General features: G+C 34.0%; 1 protein-coding gene across 1 annotated transcript in view; it reads left to right on the top strand.

Moving 5' to 3' along the window:
• The first annotated feature begins 132 nt into the window (after window positions 1–132).
• The window catches only part of fbxl5 (F-box and leucine-rich repeat protein 5), a 56,434-nt gene continuing 43,473 nt past the window's right edge, over window positions 133–13,093 (top strand). The window contains exon 1 of the mRNA XM_067445370.1: window positions 133–274. Within this exon, the coding sequence (XP_067301471.1) occupies window positions 191–274 (84 nt within the window). The 5' untranslated portion in view covers window positions 133–190. The remainder of the gene's footprint in view (window positions 275–13,093) is intronic.

Genomic DNA, 13,093 nt, shown 5'->3' with positions numbered 1-13,093 from the left:
TTATGTTATGTTATGTTATGTTATGTTATGTTATGTTATGTTATGTTATGTTATGTTATGTTATGTTATGTTATGTTATGTTATGTTATGTTATGTTATGTTATGTTATGTTAGACCGGAAGAGGGGTTTTCCGCGGAGGATCTGGCCTCCCGTGTTCAGTCCGCTGTGGGAGCTGCAGATGGAGGCGCGATGGCTCCGTTTCCCGACGAGGTGGATGTTTTTACCGGGCCGCACTGGCGCATGAAGCAGCTGGTGGGGCTCTACAGCGAGAAGGTTCGTGTCTGATCTGTTTTATGTGTCATTTGACCCATCAAAGCGGTTTTAAGGGGTCCGGTGATGTGTTTGCGGAGCGCTAGTGTTAGCCAGACGGCTAGCAGAGAGCAGAGTTTATTATGAACGTCTGACAATCCTCTGATCTCAGGTCAGCTCAGAGACGCTATATTTATATTTTTATATATATTAACCCATTCTGACCGTATGAGCTTACAGGCCAAGAATAATGTCAGATCTTTTAAATGTATTGACAGAACAAAATGTCGATGTTGTATTTAATGTTATTGCGAATGTCTGATCTCAAAACACGCCATTTGTGTTGAATAATGCTAATAATAACACTCTGACACCTCGTGAGATGTGGAAATATGCAGTCTGATAATGTAGTGGCGTGTATTAATTAATTCAATGCTATTATTCGTTTGTTTATCGGTTGTATGTTGATTCACTAACACCACATTAACTTCCTGACTGCATTAAACATCCACACAGATGTGAGTTACACCACATTCAGTGTTTCTGATCTGTAATCAGATTGAAAACGCACTTTAAATGAACTATTTAGGTATTAAAAGTTATACTCTATTACTCTAAACAGGTTTGCTTAGAGATTATGATTGTTTTAATTGCTTTCAGTGTGTGTGTGTGTGTGTGTGTGTGTGTGTGTGTGTGTGTGTGTGTGTGTGTGTGAGGGATGTTATTTGGGTTTGTATGTCACACTGTTTATGTAAGACACAAATTTGAGTGTGTGTGTGTTTGTTGTGTTTCGTCCATCTACACACTCATCTGAACTTGTTTAACATATGACACACATCCAGCGTTATATAACACTGAGATTTTAATGGCCGGCGCTGATCCGGACTAGATAAGGGTTTTTTAATCTCCCAAATATTTTTATAATATTTATATTATATTATTATAGCGATATATTTAAGTTTAACTATTTAAATTATACTGGGGAAAATTAGTGTGTAAACTATTATTTATTCAACATTTCGAATGGTACATAATACAAATAATAAAAAAATAATTTAAAAATATTTTATATTGATATAGAGACCGCATAAATATGTATTATATAATAGAATAAATATAATAAAATAAATATGTATTTATTTTGTTAGTTAAATCTTATTTAATTTTTTATAGTTTTAGTGATTTTGTGTTTTTGTGATATATAAGTATTTATTTTAAACATGTCTACATACTTTTTTTTATTAAGTTTAGTTTTAGTTTTTTTAGAACTTCAACTTTAATTGTGAATGAGAAATGTTTCCCTAGCAACTAGTTGAAATGTACGGGGCATAGTGAAGAAAAAAGATAGCTAGAAAAATTATAAGTAAATGCTTTTGCGTTCTCTTGCAAATGTTTTCGCGATCGAACAAAAATTTAGTGAGTGAGTGAAAAACATTGACAATTTTACAAAAGAAAATTTTCCTTTCGCTCATTAAAATTTTTCATTCATTTGCAAAAGAGCGCAAAACTTTTGTTAATGAATGCAAAGCTTTTGCAAAAGAATGAAAAACTTTCTTAAGGTAAGCAAAACCTTAAGAAACAACAAAACTAAACTTTAACAAGCGAATGCAAAACTTTCTCGAGAAAACACAACTTTCTCAAGCAAAAGCAAGACTTTATATTTACTTTCTAATAATTAATAACTTTAATGAGCTAATGAATAACTTTAGTGAGTGAACGTTAAACTTTAGTGAGCAAATGTAAAACTTTCTCACACAAACTAATAACTTTAGTGAGCAAACTAATAACTTTATTCAACGAAAAATAACTTAAGTAAACAAACAAATAACTATTAAGCGAACAAATAACTTAAGTAAGCAAACAAATATCTTTAGTGAGTAAAAAAACTAGCTTTAGTGAGCGAACTAATAACTTTATTGAGCGAACTAATAACTTTATTGAGCGAACCAATAACTTTATTGAGCGAACCAATAACTTTATTGAGCGAACTAATAACTTTATTGAGCGAACCAATAACTTTATTGAGCGAACCAATAACTTTATTGAGCAAACTAATAACTTTATTGAGCGAACCAATAACTTTATTGAGCAAACTAATAACTTTATTGAGCAAACAAATAACTTTATTGAGTGAACCAATAACTTTATTGAGCAAACTAATAACTTTATTGAGCAAACAAATAACTTTATTGAGCGAACTAATAACTTTATTGAGCGAACCAATAACTTTATTGAGCAAACTAATAACTTTATTGAGCAAACTAATAACTTTATTGAGCAAACTAATAACTTTATTGAGCGAACTAATAACTTTATTGAGCGAACCAATAACTTTATTGAGCAAACTAATAACTTTATTGAGCAAACAAATAACTTTATTGAGTGAACCAATAACTTTATTGAGCAAACTAATAACTTTATTGAGCAAACAAATAACTTTATTGAGCAAACAAATAACTTTATTGAGCGAACTAATAACTTTATTGAGCGAACCAATAACTTTATTGAGCAAACTAATAACTTTATTGAGCGAACTAATAACTTTATTGAGCAAACTAATAACTTTATTGAGCAAACAAATAACTTTATTGAGCGAACTAATAACTTTATTGAGCGAACCAATAACTTTATTGAGCAAACTAATAACTTTATTGAGCAAACTAATAACTTTATTGAGCAAACTAATAACTTTATTGAGCAAACAAATAACTTTATTGAGTGAACCAATAACTTTATTGAGCAAACTAATAACTTTATTGAGCAAACAAATAACTTTATTGAGCAAACAAATAACTTTATTGAGCGAACCAATAACTTTATTGAGCGAACTAATAACTTTATTGAGCGAACCAATAACTTTATTGAGCAAACTAAAAACTTTATTGAGCAAACTAATAACTTTATTGAGCAAACTAATAACTTTATTGAGCAAACAAATAACTTTATTGAGTGAACCAATAACTTTATTGAGCGAATCAATAACTTTAGTGAGCGAACTAATAACTTTAGTGAGCGAACCAATAACTTTAGTGAGTGAACCAATAACTTTAGTGAGCGAACAAATAACTTTAGTGAGCGAACAAATAACTTTAGTGAGCGAACAAATAACTTTAGTGAGCGAACCAATAACTTTAGTGAGCGAATCAATAACTTTAGTGAGTGAACTAATAACTTTATTCAACGAAAAATAACTTAAGTAAACAAACAAATAACTATTAAGCGAACAAATAACTTAAGTAAGCAAACAAATATCTTTAGTGAGTAAAAAAACTAGCTTTAGTGAGCGAACTAATAACTTTATTGAGCGAACTAATAACTTTATTGAGCGAACCAATAACTTTATTGAGCGAACCAATAACTTTATTGAGCGAACTAATAACTTTATTGAGCGAACCAATAACTTTATTGAGCAAACTAATAACTTTATTGAGCAAACTAATAACTTTATTGAGCAAACTAATAACTTTATTGAGCAAACAAATAACTTTATTGAGTGAACCAATAACTTTATTGAGCAAACTAATAACTTTATTGAGCAAACAAATAACTTTATTGAGCAAACAAATAACTTTATTGAGCGAACTAATAACTTTATTGAGCGAACCAATAACTTTATTGAGCAAACTAATAACTTTATTGAGCGAACTAATAACTTTATTGAGCAAACTAATAACTTTATTGAGCAAACAAATAACTTTATTGAGCGAACTAATAACTTTATTGAGCGAACCAATAACTTTATTGAGCAAACTAATAACTTTATTGAGCAAACTAATAACTTTATTGAGCAAACTAATAACTTTATTGAGCAAACAAATAACTTTATTGAGTGAACCAATAACTTTATTGAGCAAACTAATAACTTTATTGAGCAAACAAATAACTTTATTGAGCAAACAAATAACTTTATTGAGCGAACCAATAACTTTATTGAGCGAACTAATAACTTTATTGAGCGAACCAATAACTTTATTGAGCAAACTAAAAACTTTATTGAGCAAACTAATAACTTTATTGAGCAAACTAATAACTTTATTGAGCAAACAAATAACTTTATTGAGTGAACCAATAACTTTATTGAGCGAATCAATAACTTTAGTGAGCGAACTAATAACTTTAGTGAGCGAACCAATAACTTTAGTGAGTGAACCAATAACTTTAGTGAGCGAACAAATAACTTTAGTGAGCGAACAAATAACTTTAGTGAGCGAACAAATAACTTTAGTGAGCGAACCAATAACTTTAGTGAGCGAATCAATAACTTTAGTGAGTGAACTAATAACTTTAGTGAGTGAACTAATAACTTTAGTGAGCGAACAAATAACTTTAGTGAGCGAACAAATAACTTTAGTGAGCGAATCAATAACTTTATTGAGCGAATCAATAACTTTAGTGAGCGAATCAATAACTTTATTGAGCGAATCAATAACTTTATTGAGCGAATCAATAACTTTATTGAGCGAATCAATAACTTTAGTGAGCGAATCAATAACTTTATTGAGCGAATCAATAACTTTATTAAGCGAATCAATAACTTTATTGAGCGAATCAATAACTTTATTGAGCCAACTAATACCTTTATTGAGCGAATCAATAACTTTATTGAGCCAACTAATAACTTTATTGAGCCAACTAATAACTTTATTGAGCGAACAAACAAATAACTTAAGTGAGCGAACAAATAACTTTATTGAGCGAACTAATAACTTTATTGAGCGAACTAATAACTTTATTGAGCGAACTAATAACTTTATTGAGCGAATCAATAACTTTATTGAGCGAATCAATAACTTTATTGAGCGAATCAATAACTTTAGTGAGCGAATCAATAACTTTATTGAGCGAATCAATAACTTTATTAAGCGAATCAATAACTTTATTGAGCGAATCAATAACTTTATTGAGCGAATCAATAACTTTATTGAGCCAACTAATACCTTTATTGAGCGAATCAATAACTTTATTGAGCCAACTAATAACTTTATTGAGCCAACTAATAACTTTATTGAGCGAACAAACAAATAACTTAAGTGAGCGAACAAATAACTTTATTGAGCGAACTAATAACTTTATTGAGCGAACAAATAACTTTATTGAGCGAACCAATAACTTTATTGAGCGAACTAATAACTTTATTGAGCGAACTAATAACTTTATTGAGCGAACCAATAACTTTATTGAGCGAACTAATAACTTTATTGAGCGAACTAATAACTTTATTGAGCGAACAAACTAATAACTTTAGTGAGCGAACAAACTAATAACTTTAGTGAGCGAACTAATAACTTTAGTGAGCGAACTAATAACTTTAGTGAGCGAACCAATAACTTTAGTGAGCGAACCAATAACTTTAGTGAGCGAACCAATAACTTAAGTGAGCGAACCAATAACTTTAGTGAGCGTACCAATAACTTTAGTGAGCGAACCAATAACTTTAGTGAGCGAACCAATAACTTTAGTGAGCGAACCAATAACTTTAGTGAGCGAACCAATAACTTTAGTGAGCGAACCAATAACTTTAGTGAGCGAACCAATAACTTTATTGAGCGAACAAACTAATAACTTTATTGAGCGAACAAACTAATAACTTTATTGAGCGAACAAACTAATAACTTTAGTGAGCGAACAAACTAATAACTTTAGTGAGCGAACAAATAACTTTAGTGAGCGAACCAATAACTTTAGTGAGCGAACCAATAACTTTATTGAGCGAACCAATAACTTAAGTGAGCGAACCAATAACTTAAGTGAGCGAACCAATAACTTAAGTGAGCGAACCAATAACTTAAGTGAGCGAACCAATAACTTAAGTGAGCGAACCAATAACTTAAGTGAGCGAACCAATAACTTAAGTGAGCGAACCAATAACTTTAGTGAGCGAACCAATAACTTTAGTGAGCGAACCAATAACTTAAGTGAGCGAACCAATAACTTTATTGAGCGAACCAATAACTTTATTGAGCGAACAAACTAATAACTTTATTGAGCGAACAAACTAATAACTTTATTGAGCGAACAAACTAATAACTTTAGTGAGCGAACTAATAACTTTAGTGAGCGAACCAATAACTTTATTGAGCGAACCAATAACTTTAGTGAGCGAACCAATAACTTTAGTGAGCGAACCAATAACTTTAGTGAGCGAACCAATAACTTTAGTGAGCGAACTAATAACTTTATTGAGCGAACCAATAACTTTATTGAGCGAACCAATAACTTAATTGAGCGAACCAATAACTTAATTGAGCGAATCAATAACTTAATTGAGCGAACCAATAAATTATTTGAGCGAACCAATAACTTTAGTGAGCGAACCAATAACTTTAGTGAGCGAACCAATAACTTTAGTGAGCGAACCAATAACTTTAGTGAGCGAACCAATAACTTTAGTGAGCGAACCAATAACTTTAGTGAGCGAACTAATAACTTTATTGAGCGAACCAATAACTTTATTGAGCGAACCAATAACTTAATTGAGCGAACCAATAACTTAATTGAGCGAATCAATAACTTAATTGAGCGAACCAATAAATTATTTGAGCGAACCAATAACTTTAGTGAGCGAACCAATAACTTTAGTGAGCGAACCAATAACTTTAGTGAGCGAACCAATAACTTTAGTGAGCAAACTAATAACTTTATTCACAAAAAAATAACTTAAGTAAGCAAACAAATATCTTTAGTGAGTAAAAAAACTAGCTTTAGTGAGCGAACTAATAACTTTATTGAGCGAACCAATAACTTTATTGAGCGAACTAATAACTTTATTGAGCAAACTAATAACTTTATTGAGCCAACTAATAACTTTATTGAGCCAACTAATAACTTTATTGAGCGAACAAACAAATAACTTAAGTGAGCGAACTAATAACTTTATTGAGCGAACTAATAACTTTATTGAGCGAACCAATAACTTTATTGAGCGAACTAATAACTTTATTGAGCGAACTAATGACTTTATTGAGCGAACTAATAACTTTATTGAGCGAACCAATAACTTTATTGAGCGAACCAATAACTTTATTGAGCGAACAAACTAATAACTTTAGTGAGCGAACAAACTAATAACTTTAGTGAGCGAACAAACTAATAACTTTAGTGAGCGAACAAACTAATAACTTTAGTGAGCGAACTGATAACTTTAGTGAGCGAACTAATAACTTTATTGAGCGAACTAATAACTTTAGTGAGCGAACTAATAACTTTATTGAGCGAACCAATAACTTTAGTGAGCGAACCAATAACTTTAGTGAGCGAACCAATAACTTTAGTGAGCGAACCAATAACTTTAGTGAGCGAACCAATAACTTTAGTGAGCGAACCAATAACTTTATTGAGCGAACTAATAACTTTATTGAGCAAACCAATAACTTTATTGAGCGAACAAATAACTTTATTGAGCGAACTAGTAACTTTATTGAGCGAACTAGTAACTTTATTGAGCGAACTAGTAACTTTATTGAGCGAACTAATAACTTTATTGAGCGAACTAATAACTTTATTGAGCGAACTAATAACTTTAGTGAGCGAACCAATAACTTTATTGAGCAAACTAATAACTTTATTGAGCGAACCAATAACTTTATTGAGCGAACAAACTAATAACTTTATTGAGCGAACAAACTAATAACTTTAGTTCGTGAAATGCGTCGACGCGTCGTGTCAGACGTTCATCTCGCGTAATGTTGGCTTCTGCTCCTGGTTCTATCACAAAAACCAAGACCGCGAATATCAAAAGTATGGGAATACTTTAAACAGAGGCCAAACAGTGTTTCCCACACATAGACTAATTTGTGGCGGACTGCCACATAATCAATAACGGCCGCCACGTTCGTCATTCATTCATTTTTACGCTATTTAAAAGACCCACGCATATTCGTTTAGCAAATTTCCTTAAGTTCTCTCTCCACCCTTTTGCGCGTCTCTTACTCACACACACACACACACGCGTTGCATTCGACCGTAAAACAAGGCAGCGTGCGGTCACGGCGCTCATATAATTCTAAACAAACCAGCGCGGTGTCAATCAATACAGACCAGTGTTTCCCAACCGGGATCCCAAACAAAAGTTGCGGGGACGCACTTACACTTCGGTTCATCTCGCATCTGATGACGCATCTTTAATATGGGTTGTAACTTGAAAATAATGCTGTATGTATGTTTCTGTCGATGGATACACGTGCTGACTTCTCAGGTATGCACTACAACAACAGCGATAATAAAAGAAAAACGTGGGCAAAACGGTCTCTCTTTGTAAACTTTATAAAACGCATGCGAGTGCTGCTGTACGTCCGTATATGAGCAGTCATTTTCACCGTCATCACCCCCGTGTAACGTTAGCCAGGAGACTCGAATGAGAAGATCTGTCTTTGTGCACTCGTCCCAAAGCGCGCAAATATTGAGTTATCTTTCAAATCCTGTGCTTAAACGGACAAACTCACAAAAAGTATGTCAAAATGTCATAGCCTACTCTATGCCTTAAGTGAACTTTATACAGAAAATACGACGACTATCCGTGGGTCTTAAAGGGGCAGTAGCCTTCACTGCTTTCTGTTTAATGTCAAACAAAAGATAAAGACATCACTCACTGCTCCTGACTGCTTTTGTAAGTTTAATAAGGATTATTTTTTAATTTTAAACAGTTAAATGTGTGGTTATTTTACTTTTGATTACTTCATTCCATTTCCCTACCTAAAAACTAATGTTGGACCTACCTGAAAAGCATTGTTTATTTTATTCTCATCTTTGCTCAATAGTATTTATTTGTGCTGCTGCTTCTATTTAAGTTATCTGTTCTTATTTTCTTTATTTTCATTTGACAGTAGTCCTTTTTCCCCTGAACATAGCAAATACCGAACTGCACTGAAACGTGAACCTAAAACCGTGATACAAAGTGAACTGTGAGCAGTCTGTACTGTTACACCTCTAGCGTAACTTATGTGAGGGGGTGCCACAGAATTTTGAAAAATTTCAAAGGGTTAAAAAAATAAGTCGTTAGATTAGTCGACAGAAAAAATAATCGTTAGTTGCAGCTCTTGAGCGAACAAACTAATAACTTTATTGAGCGAACAAACTAATAACTTTATTGAGCGAACAAACTAATAACTTTATTGAGCGAACAAACTAATAACTTTATTGAGCGAACAAACTAATAACTTTAGTGAGCGAACAAACTAATAACTTTAGTGAGCGAACCAATAACTTTAGTGAGCGAACCAATAACTTTAGTGAGCGAACCAATAACTTTAGTGAGCGAACCAATAACTTTAGTGAGCGAACCAATAACTTAAGTGAGCGAACCAATAACTTTAGTGAGCGAACCAATAACTTTAGTGAGCGAACTAAAGTTATTAGTTTGTTCGCTCACTAAAGTTAGTGTTTTAATAACTTTAGTGAGCGAACTGATAACTTTAGTGAGCGAACTAATAACTTTAGTGAGCGAACTGATAACTTTAGTGAGCGAACTGATAACTTTAGTGAGCGAACTGATAACTTTTGTGAGCGAACTGATAACTTTAGTGAGCGAACTAATAACTTTAGTGAGCGAACTAATAACTTTATTGAGCGAACTAATAACTTTAGTGAGCGAACTAATAACTTTAGTGAGCGAAACGATAACTTTAGTGAGCGAACCGATAACTTTAGTGAGCGAACCGATAACTTTAGTGAGCGAACCGATAACTTTAGTGAGCGAACCGATAACTTTAGTGAGCGAACCGATAACTTTAGTGAGCGAACCGATAACTTTAGTGAGCGAACCGATAAATTTAGTGAGCTAACCGATAACTTTAGTGAGCGAACCGATAACTTTAGTGAGCGAAACTGATAACTTTAGTGAGCGAACCGATAACTTTAGTGAGCGAACCGATAACTTTAGTGAGCGAACCGATAACTTTAGTGAGCGAACCGATAACTTTAGTGAGCGAACCGATAACTTTAGTGAGCGAACCGATAACTTTAGTGAGCGAACCGATAACTTTAGTGAGCGAACCGATAAATTTAGTGAGCTAACCGATAACTTTAGTGAGCGAACCGATAACTTTAGTGAGCGAACCGATAACTTTAGTGAGCGAACCGATAACTTTAGTGAGCGAACCGATAACTTTAGTGAGCGAACTAATAACTTTAGTGAGCGAACTGATAACTTTAGTGAGCGAACTGATAACTTCAGTGAGCGAACTAATAACTTCAGTGAGCGAACTAATAACTTTAGTGAGCGAACTAATAACTTTATTGAGCGAAACGATAACTTTAGTGAGCGAACCGATAACTTTAGTGAGCGAACCGATAACTTTAGTGAGCGAACCGATAACTTTAGTGAGCGAACCGATAACTTTAGTGAGCGAACCGATAACTTAAGTGAGCGAACCGATAACTTTAGTGAGCGAACCGATAACTTTAGTGAGCGAACCGATAACTTTAGTGAGCGAACCGATAACTTTAGTGAGCGAACCGATAACTTTAGTGAGCGAACCGATAACTTTAGTGAGCGAACCGATAACTTTAGTGAGCGAACCGATAACTTCAGTGAGCGAACCGATAACTTCAGTGAGCGAACTGATAACTTTAGTGAGCGAACTAATAACTTCAGTGAGCGAACTAATAACTTTAGTGAGCGAACTAATAACTTTAGTGAGCGAACTGATAACTTTAGTGAGCGAAACTGATAACTTTAGTGAGCGAACCGATAACTTTAGTGAGCGAACCGATAACTTTAGTGAGCGAACCGATAACTTTAGTGAGCGAACCGATAACTTTAGTGAGCGAACCGATAACTTTAGTGAGCGAACCGATAACTTTAGTGAGCGAACCGATAAATTTAGTGAGCTAACCGATAACTTTAGTGAGCGAACCGATAACTTTAGTGAGCGAACCGATAACTTTAGTGAGCGAACTAATAACTTTAGTGAGCGAACTAATAACTTTAGTGAGCGAACTAATAACTTCAGTGAGCGAACTAATAACTTTAGTGAGCGAACTGATAACTTTAGTGAGCGAACTAAAGTTATTAGTTTGTTCGCTCACTAAAGTGAGTGTTTTGATAACTTTAGTGAGCGAACTGATAACTTTAGTGAGCGAACTGATAACTTTAGTGAGCGAACTGATAACTTTAGTGAGCGAACAGATAACTTTAGTGAGCGAACCGATAACTTTAGTGAGCGAACCGATAACTTTAGTGAGCGAACCGATAACTTTAGTGAGCGAACCGATAACTTTAGTGAGCGAACTGATAACTTAAGTGAGCGAACTGATAACTTTAGTGAGCGAACTGATAATTTTAGTGAGCGAACTGATAACTTTAGTGAGCGAACCGATAACTTTAGTGAGCGAACCGATAACTTTAGTGAGCGAACTAATAACTTTAGTGAGCGAACTAATAACTTTAGTGAGCAAACTGATAACTTTAGTGAGCGAACCGATAACTTTAGTGAGCGAACCAATAACTTTAGTGAGCGAACCAATAACTTTAGTGAGCGAACCAATAACTTTAGTGAGCGAACCAATAACTTTAGTGAGCGAACCAATAACTTTAGTGAGCGAACCAATAACTTTAGTGAGCGAACCAATAACTTTAGTGAGCGAACTAAAGTTATTAGTTTGTTCGCTCACTAAAGTTAGTGTTTTAATAACTTTAGTGAGCGAACTGATAACTTTAGTGAGCGAACTAATAACTTTAGTGAGCGAACTGATAACTTTAGTGAGCGAACTGATAACTTTAGTGAGCGAACTGATAACTTTTGTGAGCGAACTGATAACTTTAGTGAGCGAACTAATAACTTTAGTGAGCGAACTAATAACTTTATTGAGCGAACTAATAACTTTAGTGAGCGAAACTGATAACTTTAGTGAGCGAACCGATAACTTTAGTGAGCGAACCGATAACTTTAGTGAGCGAACCGATAACTTTAGTGAGCGAACCGATAACTTTAGTGAGCGAACCGATAACTTTAGTGAGCGAACCGATAACTTTAGTGAGCGAACCGATAACTTTAGTGAGCGAACCGATAACTTTAGTGAGCGAACCGATAAATTTAGTGAGCTAACCGATAACTTTAGTGAGCGAACCGATAACTTTAGTGAGCGAACCGATAACTTTAGTGAGCGAACCGATAACTTTAGTGAGCGAACTAATAACTTCAGTGAGCGAACTGATAACTTTAGTGAGCGAACTAATAACTTCAGTGAGCGAACTAATAACTTCAGTGAGCGAACTAATAACTTTAGTGAGCGAACTGATAACTTTAGTGAGCGAACTTATAACTTCAGTGAGCGAACTAATAACTTTAGTGAGCGAACTGATAACTTTAGTGAGCGAACTAAAGTTATTAGTTTGTTCGCTCACTAAAGTGAGTGTTTTGATAACTTTAGTGAGCGAACTTATAACTTCAGTGAGCGAACTAATAACTTTAGTGAGCGAACTGATAACTTTAGTGAGCGAACTAAAGTTATTAGTTTGTTCGCTCACTAAAGTGAGTGTTTTGATAACTTTAGTGAGCGAACTGATAACTTTAGTGAGCGAACTGATAACTTTAGTGAGCGAACTGATAACTTTAGTGAGCGAACTGATAACTTTAGTGAGCGAACTGATAACTTTAGTGAGCGAACCGATAACTTTAGTGAGCGAACCGATAACTTTAGTGAGCGAACCGATAACTTAAGTGAGCGAACCGATAACTTAAGTGAGCGAACTGATAACTTAAGTGAGCGAACTGATAACTTTAGTGAGCGAACTGATAACTTTAGTGAGCGAACTGATAACTTTAGTGAGCGAACTGATAACTTTAGTGAGCGAACTGATAACTTTAGTGAGCGAACCGATAACTTTAGTGAGCGAACCGATAA

The sequence above is a fragment of the Pseudorasbora parva genome, chromosome 6, assembly GCF_024679245.1.
Source record: "Pseudorasbora parva isolate DD20220531a chromosome 6, ASM2467924v1, whole genome shotgun sequence".
Classification (NCBI taxonomy): domain Eukaryota; kingdom Metazoa; phylum Chordata; class Actinopteri; order Cypriniformes; family Gobionidae; genus Pseudorasbora; species Pseudorasbora parva.
This window is presented reverse-complemented; position numbering and strand designations above follow the sequence as displayed.